The sequence below is a fragment of the Oryzias latipes genome, chromosome 8 (genome assembly GCF_002234675.1).
Source record: "Oryzias latipes chromosome 8, ASM223467v1".
Taxonomy (NCBI): domain Eukaryota; kingdom Metazoa; phylum Chordata; class Actinopteri; order Beloniformes; family Adrianichthyidae; genus Oryzias; species Oryzias latipes.
In genome coordinates this window covers 24973429-24989446 of record NC_019866.2, presented here as the reverse complement: position 1 = coordinate 24989446, position 16018 = coordinate 24973429, and the positions used below count along the sequence as shown (strand labels likewise).

The following is a 16018-nucleotide window of genomic DNA, read 5'->3' as shown; positions in this document are numbered from 1 at the left end:
TTGGATCGTAGGAATAGAAATCGATTAGTCATTACACCCATTGATACAAGCTTTTCTAAGACCCCTACCAATGAGTTATATCACTAGAGGAGACATCACGTGGTTCCTCATGGGAGGAGAGCACCGCCATCTTGGTGAGGTCAAGTTACTACTGCAGTGCATGTGAACACATTTTTTGCATAATACCAGTTCATTGTTTGGGTTTCAACTGCCAAAATCAGAGCACTGAGTCCATGAAGGAGGAAGGCAGATCATTTCACAGGTAAGTACTAATTTTTTTTCTTTTAATGCTGCAGGGGCTTCATTAATCGTACACATGTTGACATGTATGATGCTGCAGGGCTGTTATCAACATGCTGCATGATGTTCATATAATTTGCTTTTGACATAAATGTACATTTTATTTTGCTAAACCTGTATACAGCATACTAGGCTATTATAGTAATATAGATTTATACATTTCTGACTCAGATACTGAACTTTTCTTGCAGGTTTCCAATGGATTCAGACTTAAGGAAAAAGTGGATCTTATCAATAAAAAGAGCTAACCCAGATGGATCACTGTGGTACCAACTAGAAATACAGTCTGGATATGTTCAAAACATTTTTGGAAACACATTTTGATGAGAGGCCAGACTGTTTGCTTGAAACCCGACACCATAATATCTGTGTTACACATATTGATCACTAACATGAATCAGTATAAATCTATTGTTTTTCTTTATTGTTGTAGTTGTTGCTTTTTTAGGGTAAATCTATTGTTCACTTTTGGACTTCTTTTGAATATTTATTTTATTATTATTATTATTATTATTAATAGACTTATTGTTTGTATTGACTTACTATTGATTTGTTATTATTATTATTATTATTATTATTGACTCATTGTTGGGTTTTTCTAAATAATTTAAATTACATGTCAAAGAGGTCTAAAACTTCTAAATGTTTAGAAATTATTTTTAAAAACTCTTTGAAATTGTTTTTTTCTTCGTAAGAAGTCCTGCAACAATGCATTTTCATTAAAGTTTGAGCTTTTAAGGCTGCCTGTTTCTCTTCTTTAACAACAAATGATGTATCTATATATATAAATATAATATATTTACATATATGTATAAATAAATATAAATGTAAAAATATATATAGTATATAAAAGCTACCTAGACACCACTAAAAGCAATGGAAATCATTGTCATGTGGGCGTCGTCGACCTCACCAAGATGGCGTCGCGCTCCGCCACCGTCGGCCAGGCTTCCCAAGCGGGCGTGTCTCCTCTAGTGATAGAACTCATTGACCCCTACCTCACTAGCATGATCAATACCCGTGGATGGAACTGGGTCCAGGTAGTTCATCATCATTCCACTTGCTTCAAAAACCAAAATTACGAACTTATTTGCAAATTAAGGACACATTTTCTGCTGAGCCATATGTTATATATAACTTAAAAAGAGGACACAACTGAGAGCAGGAGTGCTCCCCCTACAGGTGGAAGTAGGGCGCTTTAAAGGCATTCCTGAGGAGGAAAGACTGTGAGGTCTGTGAGCTGCAAGTGATGGAGGATGAATTTCATTTTTTGTTTTATTGTCCTTTGTATGAAAAACAGAGACTTTGTTTGTATGAGGTAATAGAAAAGAAATGTCCTGATTTGTTTTGGTTATCTGAAGACAAAATTTTACGTTGGCTTTTTGAAAATGAAATCTTTTGTTTGGCAAATTTTGTGTCAAAGGCATGGACAATAAGAATGGAGACTTTGTATTCTGTTAGACTCTGATTAGGGGGATTATTGTATTTTTGGTGATGGGCATGTATCTTTATGTATTGTGTATTTTGTCTTTCAGTGTCATATAAGCCCGTGTGGGCTGGGCACATTAGTGCATGACACTTAAATAAATCAAATCAAATCAAAAATCCACTAGGGGCAGTAGAAGGTCTTTCCCCATCATTTCAAAATGGCTGCTTCCCTTCAATCTTAACTTTTGGTAGGAAAAGTTTAGCTAATGTTCTAAAATTCATGATGAGAATAACTCATCTATTGTTATTAATGTTTGACTTACTGCTTGCTGTACTGGAATAATTCAAATGTTGATCAATTCTATATGAATGTTAAAAATGTGTGGATCAAATTTGAGACAGTGGCTAAATAAGACGCTTTTTTCCTGAACTCTCAGGTCTATATTTTTGCATCATAAACTAACGTTGTGACCAAAACCTTGACAGTCACCCAACATATAATTGATACTATTTATATCTCATACAATTACATTACTATTAGCTGTTTGGTGATTTCATCAAAGGGTTTAAAACACATCCTAATAAAAAAAAAAGAATATTCTGTCAATTCTTTGATGTTGGGGGCTTCACAGGGTTAAAAATGTCTGATAATTATTGTGAAGAATAGTTAGAAACTGCCTTTAACTTTTATTACACTAATGGTTTAAACTTAATTCACTGAGCATGTATTGTCATCTCAAAATTATATTACATTTGAAGAAAGCACAGCCAAACTATGCTCCTCCCTTTTTCTGTGCATGTGTGATCTGCTGAGGAGGCCTCAGAGTTATCTTCACTTTAGCCTTGAAGCGCCTTTCCAGCAGCAACCTGGGGGCGTGATTTTCACACAGGGTCTATCGGACGATCTTCTGAATATGCAAATGCAGGGTTTTTATACCAAGCCCATCTCTGAGCTCCTTGGTTCGGACTTTGAATGCACCCTGTTCATCTGTCTGTCCCCTTTGTGTTTGTACGAAGTAAAACCTCCACAAAAGATAAGTAGCTGTCTCCGAGTCTTATTCATTTATTTCTGTGTGCAGGAAGCTGAAGGGGAACGAACCTAACTTACAGTCCTGTTTAGAATCTCCAGTTTCCTCACAATTATCAATCCTCCACCTCTTTAAATCATTTGTCAAGAACTTTTTTAGACAGTTTGAGCTGAATGAATGACCATCATTTACATTCATGACAGCAGTAAGCTATAGGAAAGACTGCAGACTCAAACCTGCAGATCATTTCATAAAAAAGTTTATTAGCAGGTCGCCATGGTCACAAAACTGTACAAAACATCAAACCGGTGTGTTCCAGACTTCAGTTCTTTGGTCTAAAACTTTTTCTGGGCCAAAGCAGAGACGTAAACGTCAAACCTCAAGGACGAGTCTGGGTTCCAGCAGAGACTCCCAGCGCTCCGTCACCTGGAGGACATGCAAACGGGGTCAGGACGGATGTTACAGGACAGGAATCCACTGACCGGGAGGAGGCTCACCTTTGACCCCCTGGAGACGGCGTACTCCACTCGTTCGGAGCCATCTGGATTCTGGTAAACCAGGTCAAACTTGCCCGGTTCAACAGGAGCTGCAGGAGGAGCATCGATGGATGACAAGGACAGAGGAATACAGGAACCAATAAGTGGACTCAGGTGACCCCGGGTGGGATTTCAGCCCCACCAGGATTCAGTCTAGTAGTTGGTGGATGATAGTCTGAACGGTACGGAGCCCTGCAGGTGCCAGTGGTTAAAAAACAAACATACTGATAAAGCGTGTATGGTTTACTAATTCTTGCGTACAGATCGGTAATCCTGAACACATTTTTTTAACCACTGGCACTTGGAGGGCTCCGTAGAAAGGCCGTAAGGCGGAGGAAGTGCTTCCTACACTAAATGGATCTCAACAGCTTTTTCAGTCATCTTCATCCAGAAAGTGTTGTTTAGGTTTGTTCTGGGGTTCAGATGTTTTAGGAAAGATTTAAATACAAAAATAATTTATAATCTTCAACTCGAAAAGCCTATTTTCCCTTATTATGTAAAAAAACACCAAAAATGTTTTTAAATGGAAATTTAAAAGAAAAAACCTTTGATCTTAAATGTGATTAATGGTAACAGTTAAATGGACGTCAGATCGAAGAGCATTCCGGCTGTGAGACTCCGCCTCCATCCAAGGTGAGACACAAATCTGTGCAAATGTTTCAATCAGGAACTGAGGTGTCACCAAAATAAAAGCTCCTCCACCAAAATAAAAGCTCCTCCACCATGTCGGTACCAGTCGACCAATTGTGTCCGCAGACGACTCGGAGCATGCTGAAGGTCCAAGGTGCAGGCAATCTTTACATCGACAGAGCATCTGCTCAGATCAGCCCAGAGGATCCTTACCTTTGGAGGCGTGAAGAAGTTCAAGCTCAATCTGTTTGGTGGTCGGGTCAAAGCTCACAATCTTTGCCTCCTAAGGCGCACAAACGCACACAGTTTAGGAGAAAGGCTTAAAGCTGTTAGAGACCTGGCCGTCTTGGTGGATGCTCGCTGACCTTATACTCAGACACCTCGGGGGTGTAGTTCTCCGTCAGCTCCAGCAGCTGTGCAGGATGGAAGCAAACATCATCAGTTTGTGCTACGGCAAACCAGGAGGCTCAAAAGAGCTAAAGTACAGCACAAAGTGAATATCTTCTAACCCCTATTTAAATGAATGATGACATAATTGTTACAGTACATTGGTCAGTATCTGAGCAGATATTGTCATTATTCATGATTGATTAAAAAAGAAGATTCTTTATTTGAAGCTGGAGCAGCAGAAGCTGGAGCAGCTGAAACTGGAGCAGCAGCTGGAGCAGCTGAAGCTGGAGCAGCAGCAGCTGGAGCAGCAGAAGCTGGAGCAGCAGCAGCTGGAGCAGCTGAAGCTGGAGCAGCTGAAGCTGGAGCAGCAGCTGGAGCAGCTGAAGCTGGAGCAGCTAGAGCTTGAGCAGCAGAAGCTGGAGCAGCAGCAGCTGGAGCAGCAGCAGCTGGAGCAGCTGAAGCTGGAGCAGCAGCAGCTGGAGCAGCTGAAGCTGGAGCAGCAGCAGCTGGAGCAGCTGAAGCTGGAGCAGCTGAAGCTGGAGCAGCTGAAGCTGGAGCAGCAGCAGCTGGAGCAGCTGAAGCTGGAGCAGCAGCAGCTGGAGCAGCAGCAGCTGGAGCAGCAGAAGCTGGAGCAGCAGCAGCTGGAGCAGCTGAAGCTGGAGCAGCTGAAGCTGGGGCAGGAGCAGCTGGAGCAGCTGAAGCTGGAGCAGCAGCAGCTGGAGCAGCAGCAGCTGGAGCAGCTGAAGCTGGAGCAGCAGCAGCTGGAGCAGCAGCAGCTGGAGCAGCTGAAGCTGGAGCAGCAGCAGCTGGAGCAGCTGAAGCTGGAGCAGCAGCAGCTGGAGCAGCTGAAGCTGGAGCAGCAGCAGCTGGAGCAGCTGAAGCAGCAGCAGCTGGAGCAGCTGAAGCTGGAGCAGCTAGAGCTTGAGCAGCTGAAGCTGGAGCAGCAGCAGCTGGAGCAGCTGAAGCTGGAGCAGCAGCTGGAGCAGCAGAAGCTGGAGCAGCAGCAGCTGGAGCAGCTGAAGCTTGAGCAGCTGAAGCTGGAGCAGCAGCAGCTGGAGCAGCTGAAGCTGGAGCAGCAGCTGGAGCAGCTGAAGCTGGAGCAGCAGCTGGAGCAGCTTAAGCTGGAGCAGCAACTGGAGCAGCAGAAGCTGGAGCAGCAGAAGCTGGAGCAGCTGAAACTGGAGGCAGCTGAAGCTGGAGCAGCAGAAGCTGGAGCAGGAGCAGCTGGAGCAGCAGAAGCTGGAGCAGCAGAAGCTGGAGCAGCAGAAGCTGGAGCAGCAGCAGCTGGAGCAGCTGAAGCAGCAGCAGCTGGAGCAGCTGAAGCTGGAGCAGCAGAAGCTGGAGCAGCAGCAGCTGGAGCAGCTGAAGCAGCAGCAGCTGGAGCAGCTGAAGCTGGAGCAGCTAGAGCTTGAGCAGCTGAAGCTGGAGCAGCTAGAGCTTGAGCAGCTGAAGCTGGAGCAGCAGCAGCTGGAGCAGCTGAAGCTTGAGCAGCTGAAGCTGGAGCAGCAGCAGCTGGAGCAGCTGAAGCTGGAGCAGCAGCTGGAGCAGCTGAAGCTGGAGGCAGCTGAAGCTGGAGCAGCAGCAGCTGGAGCAGCTGAAGCTGGAGCAGCAGCAGCTGGAGCAGCAGAAGCTGGAGCAGCTGAAGCTGGAGCAGCTGAAGCTGGAGCAGCAGCAGCTGGAGCAGCAGCAGCTGGAGCAGCTGAAGCTGGAGCAGCTGACGCTGGAGCAGCAGCAGCTGGAGCAGCTAGAGCTTAAGCAGCTGAAGCTGGAGCAGCAGCAGCTGGAGCAGCTAGAGCTTGAGCAGCTGAAGCTGGAGCAGCAGCAGCTGGAGCAGCTGAAGCTTGAGCAGCTGAAGCTGGAGCAGCAGCAGCTGGAGCAGCTGAAGCTGGAGCAGCAGCTGGAGCAGCTGAAGCTGGAGCAGCAGCAGCTGGAGCAGCAGAAGCTGGAGCAGCTGAAGCTGGAGCAGCTGAAGCTGGAGCAGCAGCAGCTGGAGCAGCTAGAGCTTAAGCAGCTGAAGCTGGAGCAGCAGCAGCTGGAGCAGCTGAAGCTGGAGCAGCTAGAGCTTAAGCAGCTGAAGCTGGAGCAGCAGCAGCTGGAGCAGCTGAAGCTGGAGCAGCTGAAGCTGGAGCAGCAGCAGCTGGAGCAGCAGCAGCTGGAGCAGCTGAAGCTGGAGCAGCAGCAGCTGGAGCAGCTAGAGCTTAAGCAGCTGAAGCTGGAGCAGCAGCAGCTGGAGCAGCTGAAGCTGGAGCAGCTAGACCTTAAGCAGCTGAAGCTGGAGCAGCAGCAGCTGGAGCAGCAGCAGCTGGAGCAGCTGAAGCTGGAGCAGCAGCAGCTGGAGCAGCTGAAGCTGGAGCAGCAGCAGCTGGAGCAGCAGAAGCTGGAGCAGCTGAAGCTGGAGCAGCTGAAGCTGGAGCTGCTGTTCTCCACTCTGGTAAATTCTGTCATCAGTTGTCAGATTTCTGGACGTTTGAGGTTTAAACTTTTGTTTGGGATGTTTCTAAATCCAAGCGGAGCCCCTCAGCAGTCAGATGTTTGTGACGTTGGAGGACGGACCTCACCTTGAAAGCGATCCTTTGCCCCGGCTGTGCAGGAGCGGCCAGCAGGGGCATGGAGCTGTAGTCCCGTGTGGGGGGGCCCCCGGCTCCATTCTGCAGACACACAAGCACCAGATTCAGACGTTTCCTCCGTCTGCAGCGTAAGAGAAAAGGGGCGGGGACTGACCTGGAGGAGCGGTGGCGTGTTGGTCGGGGAACGCGCCTGGAGGGGGGGCTCTTTGTCACTGTTCTGACCGCTGAGGCCCCGGCCTGCTGCCCCCCCAGCACCTCCACGCGCCCCCCTGCCGCCGCCGCGCCGTGACCAGAGGCCGTCCGCGTGTCTGTTAGGCTGCTGCGGCCGTCGGATGACCAGCTGGATCTCTTCCTCACTCCCAGCATCAGCAGGCTCCGCCCCTTTGTCCTGAGGGGGGGCTGCCTGGACCACATCTGTCTGTTTCAGCGCTGACGGAGCTTCTGGGCATTTGGGGGTGGGGGTACTTCCATCAGAGTCTGTTTCTGAGGACGATGAAGAGGGAGGCCGTGTGTTCTTCTGGGGGGGCTTGGTGTTTGGGGGCGTTTTGGAAGCAGCAGGGGTGGGGGGCGCCGTCCTTGCGGCAGTTCTTTTGGGGCAGTTGCTTTCCTCGCTGCTGGACTCTGTGGAGGAACTCTGCGTTTTGGCTGGGGCCTTCTTCTTGTTGCTTCCAGCTGATGGGGGGGCACTGGGCGGGTTTTTTCTGGGGGGGGCAGCAGGTGTAGGAGCAACAGTGTTACTTTTCTCCCCCTCCTTTTTCCTTTTCTTCTTGCTGCTCCTCCCCGGAGACGCCTCCCTCCTGTCAACCGTCTCCTGCTTGCTCCTTCCGGCCTCCCCCTCCTCTCGTTTCTTCTTCTTCTTCTTCTTCTTCTTCTTCTTGTTTTCAGCCAGCTGCCCCTCCTCCCCCCCGTCTCTCCGTCTCTTTTTGCTTTTGACTCCTTCTGCGTCTGCGCAGCTGCTGCAGCCGTTCAGCGCAGCCACACAGTCCACATTCACCCTGCAGAACAAGAAACATTTCTGCATGAAACGCATCCAGAACCGACCCGTTCTACAATGTAAACCCCCCCCCCCAAACCCACGCTGAAGAGAGCGTTCATAGTCAGAGGAAGAAGAAAGGCTCGAGCTTCATCTCAGACCGCACAGGCCTCAGGCAGTAATAGAAAAATGGCCTCCGTGGTGTCTGTGTGTACATTTCCCCAAACTGCATCTTGATCAACCAAGGCCCATTAGAACCATTGACTGATTCTTTAGAATTGGACCGAGCCAGTGTGACGTCATCCATTGAAAACGACTTCCAGCTCCAACCAAATGAAGTCAGTGCAGTCCCCATTCTTGTTGTTGCTAAACGAACACCGCCATGTTGGAGCCAGACAACATCAAGAAGCAGTGATTGGTCAGTCCGAGTCAATGTTTCTATGGCAACCAGTATCACCAATCAGGAGTGAGCTTGTTAGAGGTCCACACCCCTTCCACTTGAGAGCGGGCTCTGGAAAACGTGTCAATCAAATGTTTTGACCATTTGATGTGGGTGGCAAGGAGGCTCCGCCTACCTTTGTTGAAGCATCTGATTGGTCAGTTTAGAACTTGATTTACAGAAAAATATATCATGAATAAAAGAGGATTAACAAAAACATGTTTAAATAAAAGTATCAGATCCAGAATGTTTTTACTGACCAATAGAATGAATGACTAACAGCTGTTTATTTCTCAAGTCTGTGGGATTTTAGTTTCTGAGAGCCACTTCCTGTTTGGAATGCCAGGGGGCGGGGCCACTCAGTCCAGTTCTCATATTCAGTCAATGGTTCTGATCCTCCACCTGCAGACCGACAGATCCATGAAGGTCTTTGTTTTCCTGGTCTGAGCTGGAATCTGGGTCAGAACTGGACGGACGGATGGATCTGATGTTGCTGCTGTTTTGGTTGCACCGCTAACGTTGGGTTGGGGCTGTAAGCTAGTGGGAGAGAGTGTAAACTAGGGGATGATGGGACATCAGTGGAGGGTTACTTCTGCGCCACAGTCCCGCCCACAAGTCAGAGGTGAATTTCTGATGAACTTTTTGAAATAATTTGTCTAAAAACATTAAGATCACTGGGAACACTTTGAAAACAGACTAAAATGATCGGATTGGGCCTTAAGTCCTTCAGGTCCGGATATCTGTGGTGTCAGCCTGCAGGCTCGAACCGTTTCGGAAACGACACCGGCACATCAGGACCCCGCTGTGTGTGGGATGCGCGCGCACCTGACGCTGTCGTTGTCGCGCACGACGAAGATGCTCTCCGTGTGCGGAAGGTAGCAGTCCTCCACGAACAGGCTGAGGACGCTCCCGCGGCTGAACTCGAACTTCTGCCGGATCAGACCCTCCAGGTCCGCCACCACGCGACACGCGTTCCGGTCCACGAGCAGCCAGCACATGCGGCACCCCGCCACGGCCGGAGGGGGGTAGTCAAAGAGCAGCCGCAGGCGGATCAAGCTGTCTCCGAGCGCCGCCATGACACCCTCCGCGACAACACGCCGCCCCGCGCATGCGCAGAGGATAAAGCGCTGCTTTTGTCACGACACTGCCCTCTGCCGGTCCGGAGTGTATCCCATCTGCCTTTTCACTCGTTTAAAATTAAAACAGCATCCCATAATAATTCACGGGGCTCTTTAGGGAGATTTACAAGGATTTTTAACTGTTCTGTTCAGAGTTTGGACAAGGAGGCCTGGATCTCAATAATTCTTCATCCAGGTCAAAGACCCACTCAGGATAAAATCGTGTTGTTGTTTTTTTAGCATGTTCTTTTAGCCTTTCTCTCATGATGGAGGGCATCATGAGGATCACCAGGATTCAATCGTGGCAAATCAGGCGCAGATTTCTAAAATGCTGTTTGAAAACATTTGGTCCCTCCTTTGTTCAGACTCTTGTGATAGTGGAATTGTCCAAGGGGTTTTGGATTGATGAAGCACAAAGAGTTATTTTCACTGAAAGTAAGGAGCCAAGCCTTAAGCCTAGCTTCTGAAACTATACATAAACCCACACCATGATCCTCCCACCACCAAACCTTACTGTTAGCACAATGTAGACAGACAGAGACACTTTACAGCACTAGGTGATGGATAACTGACTGCAGATGGTTGCCGTGGAAACCATGGTCCGTGACCTCAGTGACCTTCGGGGAATTTTGGAATGAAAAAAAAAATCTCACAATGAGAAAAATTCTTTTAAAATTTTGATGTTTCAGAAACTTAGGATCTTCTTTTTTTCTGTCTGTTTTCTTGTTTTTAAAAAACTCAAAAAATCGGAGTCAGCCGATCAGCTGACTCCTGGGCGTGGTCATGTGACTTTTGGTCACGTGACTCGTCATCGGTGAAGTCCCTCTCCGCCAGTTTGCAGCAAAAATGTGCGGCTCCGTGGTGCTTTTCTGGCTCTGCGCGTCCGCTGTGCTCGTCCGTGATGGTGAGTTCCGTGGGTCGAGCAGAACTTCTTCATCACTTCTTCTCCCGCCTCCAGATCCTTTCATCTCTGGACTTGTCCTCGCTTCAGTAAATCCGATGACTGTCAAACGAAAGTAACCTCGGTTTCTGTCGGTGTGCGCATGCTCGTCAGGGTATTTGCTTCTCACCTGTCTGTCCGCAGGGCTGTGCGCGCCCCCGCCACCCAAAGAGGCGTGGAACTACGTGGAGGTGAGGGACGGGGCCCACATGTTCTGGTGGCTCTATCACGCCGACGCTGGGTTCCGGGAGCTCCCGCTGGTCATGTGGCTGCAGGTGCGTGCGTGTGCGTGCGTGTCTGAAGCTGACACGAGCAGAGATGACCTGAGCTCAAGGGTCTTGATCTGTGGGCTGAAGCTGTTCTGCTGGTGATGAAGATGAGAGGAGGGAAACATTTCCATCAGCACTTTGAATCTACAAGGAAGTGCATGAACTAAAATAGAGAAAAGTAGAATCCATGGAGGATCTATTGTCCAGGTTCTGCAGTCTGACTTCTGCTGGAAGGCGAAAAAAACCCTAAAAAGGTGATCCGATGACTGAATGACTCAGTCACGTTACAGGAAAACCTATTTTTATTTAAGTGACACAAAATCTCCAACTTCCTCAAAATGAGAAGCTGTCAAAAATCCCCCTGATGTCCTCCGTTTTCCTCCCTAAAGCATCAGAGGAGACAGAAGAGGTTAAAAAAAGGATAAGAAAAAGAGAATATGAATGTCTGTGAAGAAAACCAGGAAGTGAGTTCCTGAGTGGAGTCGGTCCGTTCTGCTGTGAATGATTCATAGAGCTGCTTCAGCAAAACGGTTCCGTCCCTCTTCAGGGAGGAGGACCGACACGGACAAGTCCAGCGGAGGTGGACTATGGTATAACTAAGGGAAATGAGTGGACTCTGCAGAACCGTCCGACGGTTCTGATAACCAACCCCCCTGTCAGGCATTATCCCGCTTATACCAAAGTCACCAATGAAAAAGATAAATAGGAATTCAATTATTAGTATCTTGTTGTTTTGTTTTTTCACCCAAATAAACCACCAGACTCTATGCCATGCGTTGTCATGGTAACGGCTACTGACCTCGCTCTAGAGCAGGTTAAATAAAGCATCAGCTTTGAGAGAAAGTTCTCCTCTTACCGCTCCTTTTAGTCCAGATGATAGTATGAAAGATAAAGGTTGTTTTTAGAAGAAACCAGCGAAGGGATACACAACATTTAGGCCGTGTGACCGGAACTACTTTTTCAGGCGTCCATTATCACTTTTTAATGGGCATCCTGCAGCCAATCAGAATGGAGGTTCTGGTGGAAACCTCAGCAGACATGAAGGGGGGTGTAAGTCGGCATGAGACGCTGCTGTCCTTCACCGTCAGGCCTGGGAGGGGTTGAGAAATGAAAACGAGTTCAGTTTGACCTTTCCCCGCTTTGATGCCGACCTTTTCATGATGTAGCATCGACTTTGTACAGTTGTTGTTGTTTTGTGTGAACGGAAAATTTCAGATCTAAAACCAAACCCTGACAGTTTTTACGGTTGAAGTGTAGAACGCTGCGGGAAAAATCTGCTGGGCAGAAGAGGCCTGAGAGAAGCCCACATTATCAGCCCTCCACCACCGTGCCTGACAGTTGGTCTCATGTGTCCACAGATTGGTGAATCTGGTTGGTTTTGATGCAGATTCATTTCAGCAGCTTTAGATTCATCTTTTCTGTTGAGCCATTAAGGACAAAGAGCATAAAGCAGAGGTCACAGGGGTCACAGAGGTCAGAGGGGTCACAGAGGTCACCATCTGCTGCAATCGCATCTTTTTTTGGTCATGTTTTTCCTACACGAAACAGCACATTTGGAAAGAAATGATAAGTTTTTTTTAGGTCTAACAGCAAACTCTGCCGTTCTCAGGGTGGACCCGGGGGGTCTGGAAGCGGATTTGGAAACTTTGAGGAAATCGGGCCCTTGGATCGGGATCTACAGCCCAGAAGCACCAGTTGGGTGAGAAGGTTTTTCTTCTGGAGGGAAACAGTTGGAGCCACAGTGGAGCCGTTGTGATTGGCGGACGTGTCTGTGAGCTCAGCGTTTCCTTGGTCCTGTGTGGGGCTGCTGGGAAATCATGGAACAGAACCAGAGTCTGGACCACAGACCTGAGGCCGCTGTCAGGAGGAGGTTTTTCACACCTGTTTCCCCTGCAGGTGAAGGCGGCCAGCGTGCTCTTTGTGGACAACCCCGTGGGCACCGGCTTCAGCTTCGTGGACCGGGCCGACGGCTTCGCCACAGACGTGTCCATGGTGGCCTCGGACATGCTGGTGCTGCTCCAGAACTTCTTCACGGAGCGGCCCGAGTTCCAGGTTCCACAGCTGCCTTTCACACGTCTAAACCACCAAAAAGGGGCTCATGGGTTCTGGCAGCAGTTTTTTCTGTAAGCGATCTAAGTAGATCTCAGGATGATCAGAGACTCTTTTGGTCTCCACAGAGCATCCCCTTCTACATCTTCTCTGAGTCGTATGGAGGGAAGATGGCCGCTGCCATCTCCTTGGAGCTCACAAAGGTGAGTGATCTGCTGCTGCTGCTGCTGCTGTGGTGGCGGCGGTCTGCTGCTGTTTTTAAGCCCTCCATGTCTGGTACCAACATCGTGTCCGTGTGTTTTCCTTACTGTAAAGTCCCTCAGACTTCATTCTCACTCCAGATCCGTCTGGCAGCTGCTCTGTGTCTGATCTGCGTCTCTCCTGCCTCCTCAGGCTGTGGCTCAGGGGTCGGTCAAATGCAGCTTTGCCGGTGTGGCTCTGGGAGACTCGTGGATTTCACCGCTGGGTCAGTATCCGGTTCTGTTCAAGCAGGAAACACTGAGGGTGGTTTTTAAGCCATTTTTCCTAAAGAGCCACTGTGATGGAAAAGGTGTTTTTGGTGTTTTGAACGTGTTCTTGTAGCATTTTTCTGATGATGGAGGACAGAAAGAAATTAAGAAGAAAACTGCATTTATGAGTATTTCTTTGGTCAAATTGTTGCCGTGGAATGCAGTTGCAAAAACCTTGTAGTGAATACAAACGACAATGGGCGGGGCCAAAGTCTCCAAGCTCCGCCCCTTTCTGATCATCCACCTGCAGACCAACAGATCCGTGAACGTTTTTGTTCTCCTGGTCTGAACTGGAGTCTGGATCAGAACTGGACGGATGGATGGATCTGATACTGATCACCATTTTTGTTGCACCGCTAATGTTAGGTTGGGAGGGGCTGTAAGCTAGAGGGAGAGAACGTAAAGGGAGAGCTCAGCTCAGTTATTGGTGACAGGAGGGGTGGGTGGGCTTACTCCTGCTGCTCTGCAGAAACTATGTCCCAGAAAACGCCACAGGTTGTTTTAGATTTGTCTAAAAATGCACAGTCATCATTAAAAAGGCCACTGGGAACGCTTTCAGGATCAATCAGACTGTTTTTGGTGATTTCTCCTTCCAGACTCTGTCATGACGTGGGGTCCGTACCTCTACACCACGGTGAGTAGTGCACAGAAGCCGCAGGTGGCTGCAGGTGGTGTCGGTGGTGCAGTGTCCGTCTCTGCTGTGCGCAGTCCCTGCTGGACGACTCGGGCCTGGCGGACGTGAGCGGCGCGGCGGAGGCGGTGAAGCAGGCCGTGGAGCAGCAGAGCTTCCTGAAGGCCACAGAGCTGTGGTCCGTGGCTGAGACGGTGGTGGAGCAGGTGAGAGACGGCGTCCCGCTCCACGCAGACACATTTCACAAATGCACTGATTCATTTTGTGTGTTTTTTCCTCTGCCAGAACACAAACGGAGTGAATTTCTACAACATCCTGACGCAGGAGTCAGAGGACAAACGGAGGTTTTCCGCTGCGAAGGACTTCATCTGTAAGGACCTGCATGCTCCCACGTTTCTTCTGCGTCTTAACTGACCGCTCCTCGCTCCTCCATCAGCTCTGCAGGCTCTGCGGCACGTCAGCCCCCTCCAGAGGCCGTCCCTGAGCCAGCTCATGAACGGACCAATCAGGAAGAAGCTGGGCATCATTCCCCAGAATGTCACCTGGGGAGGTAACCTGGACCCCCATCTTTGTTTCTCTGCCTGTAGCAGGTAGAAACCGCCCACTTCTGCTGTGTTCAGGTCAGGCGGAGGACGTGTTCAGCAACATGGCAGGAGACTTCATGAAGCCGGTGGTGGACGTGGTCGACCAGCTGCTGAGCGCCGGCGTCAACGTCACGGTCTACAACGGCCAGCTGGACCTCATCGTGGACACGTTGGGTAAAGCAGCCGCCGCCTCGTCCGTCACGCGTGGAAAAACCGCCGCCGGCTGACGCCGATCTCCGCCCTCACAGGTCAGGAGCAGTGGGTCAAGCGGCTCAAATGGGACGGCCTTCCCGGCTTCAGCAAGCTGCGCTGGACGCCGCTGGATGACCCCGCCTCACAGGGGGCGACCGGAGCCTTCTACAAGACCTACAAGAACTTCTCCTTCTACTGGATCCTGAAAGCTGGTCACATGGTGAGGCGGCGAGCGGGAAGATCCTTCACCTCTGAATGTTTGTGAGGTCGTCACTTTTAGGGGTTTTGCTGCAGGATTTCCCCCTCGGTCCATATGTGAGTCAGCACTGGCCAGTTTTCTCTGTCCCCCCCACACATGGGGGGGAGGAAAAGGCTTTACAGATGAGAAAAATGAATCAAAAATGACAACAAAGGCAGCATTTTAAACAAAGGTGGAAGGAAAGAGTGCAGGAACATCAGGAAGATGCTGAAACCTGTGAGCAGCTGAAAGCAGCTTCACCCTGTTGGATCTGATCCCAGCTTCTACCAGCTGACCGGTTCCTGTAGAGCTCAGAGCTCTTCTGGGTTTGGGAGGCTGAAGAAGATGAAGCCTGAACCGTCTTCTCTAAGTCTGGACACGAGATGTCCGAGTCTGGACCAAAGATTTCCACGATGATCTTTGTTTTCTGTCTTCAGAAGCAGGAACCGGGTCCATCCTGTGGTCTCTGATCTTTTGTTCTGTTGTCAGATCCCGTCAGACCAGGGAGCGATGGCCCTGAAGATGCTGAAGATGGTCACTCAGCAGGACTGATGGTCCTCTGAAGCCGCCTGAACGCCTCAGACAATCACTAATGATCCAAAATCCCAACTGCAGTTTGGTTTGATTCTACGTTTTGTATGTCTGCGTCCAAAGAATCAATAAAGTTTTTATTTGTAAATGTGTTGTCTGATCCGATGCTGGATGGGCTGGAGGTTCTGTCCTCAGTTACCTGGGCCGACTCCCAACCAGAACTCAAGCAGGAGCTTCTGGATCCGACGGGTCTTCTGGATGAGACTGAAATGCTGGTCTGACCTCTTCTGGATGGTCCCGCCTCCAGAGGTCAAAGCGCTTCATCGCTGACGGAGCAGCTTACCGCCAAATGTTCTCGCTGAGAACCGAAGGCCTCAGAAGCTCAGATATTCAGGTGAAAGTCTGCACCTGTCAGGGCAGACACTTCACATGGAAACTCAGTGACCAAGGGGTGCTGTGTCTGCCTTGAGGCGGGAAGGTCACAGGTTCAAATCCATGGTTGAGTCATGCCAAAGACATTCAGCATTGAGGGATCGGACTGGGTGTTAGGGTGGCTGTGTCTGACCTTTCACACACTCAGGGGTGTGGCAGCCGATAACGTTTTAACTTTAGTGCTGAGTCACTCAAATGGGGAATGGATTATTGACCAATTCAGGCCTTCAGCGC

At 49.4% G+C, this 16018-nt stretch overlaps 2 protein-coding genes across 2 annotated transcripts; one reads left to right on the top strand and one right to left on the bottom strand.

The window, feature by feature from the left end:
• Positions 1 to 2999: 2999 nt before the first annotated feature.
• coil (coilin) lies at positions 3000 to 9507 on the bottom strand. The gene is made up of 7 exons (XM_023957865.1): positions 9117 to 9507; positions 7034 to 7874; positions 6871 to 6960; positions 4288 to 4335; positions 4136 to 4205; positions 3254 to 3342; positions 3000 to 3182 (listed from the first exon to the last, which is right to left on the bottom strand). The coding sequence occupies exons 1-7, from the start codon at positions 9365 to 9367 to the stop codon at positions 3129 to 3131; spliced, it is 1443 nt and encodes a 480-aa protein (XP_023813633.1). The 5' UTR covers positions 9368 to 9507; the 3' UTR covers positions 3000 to 3128.
• Positions 9508 to 10178: 671 nt separating this feature from the next.
• scpep1 (serine carboxypeptidase 1) lies at positions 10179 to 15500 on the top strand. The gene is made up of 13 exons (XM_004071888.4): positions 10179 to 10313; positions 10494 to 10624; positions 12228 to 12317; positions 12515 to 12670; positions 12796 to 12870; positions 13061 to 13133; positions 13773 to 13810; positions 13885 to 14013; positions 14093 to 14177; positions 14244 to 14357; positions 14428 to 14565; positions 14640 to 14803; positions 15311 to 15500. Exons 1-13 carry the CDS (start codon positions 10256 to 10258, stop codon positions 15371 to 15373), a joined length of 1314 nt encoding a protein of 437 aa, XP_004071936.1. The 5' UTR covers positions 10179 to 10255; the 3' UTR covers positions 15374 to 15500.
• The last annotated feature ends 518 nt before the right edge of the window (positions 15501 to 16018 follow it).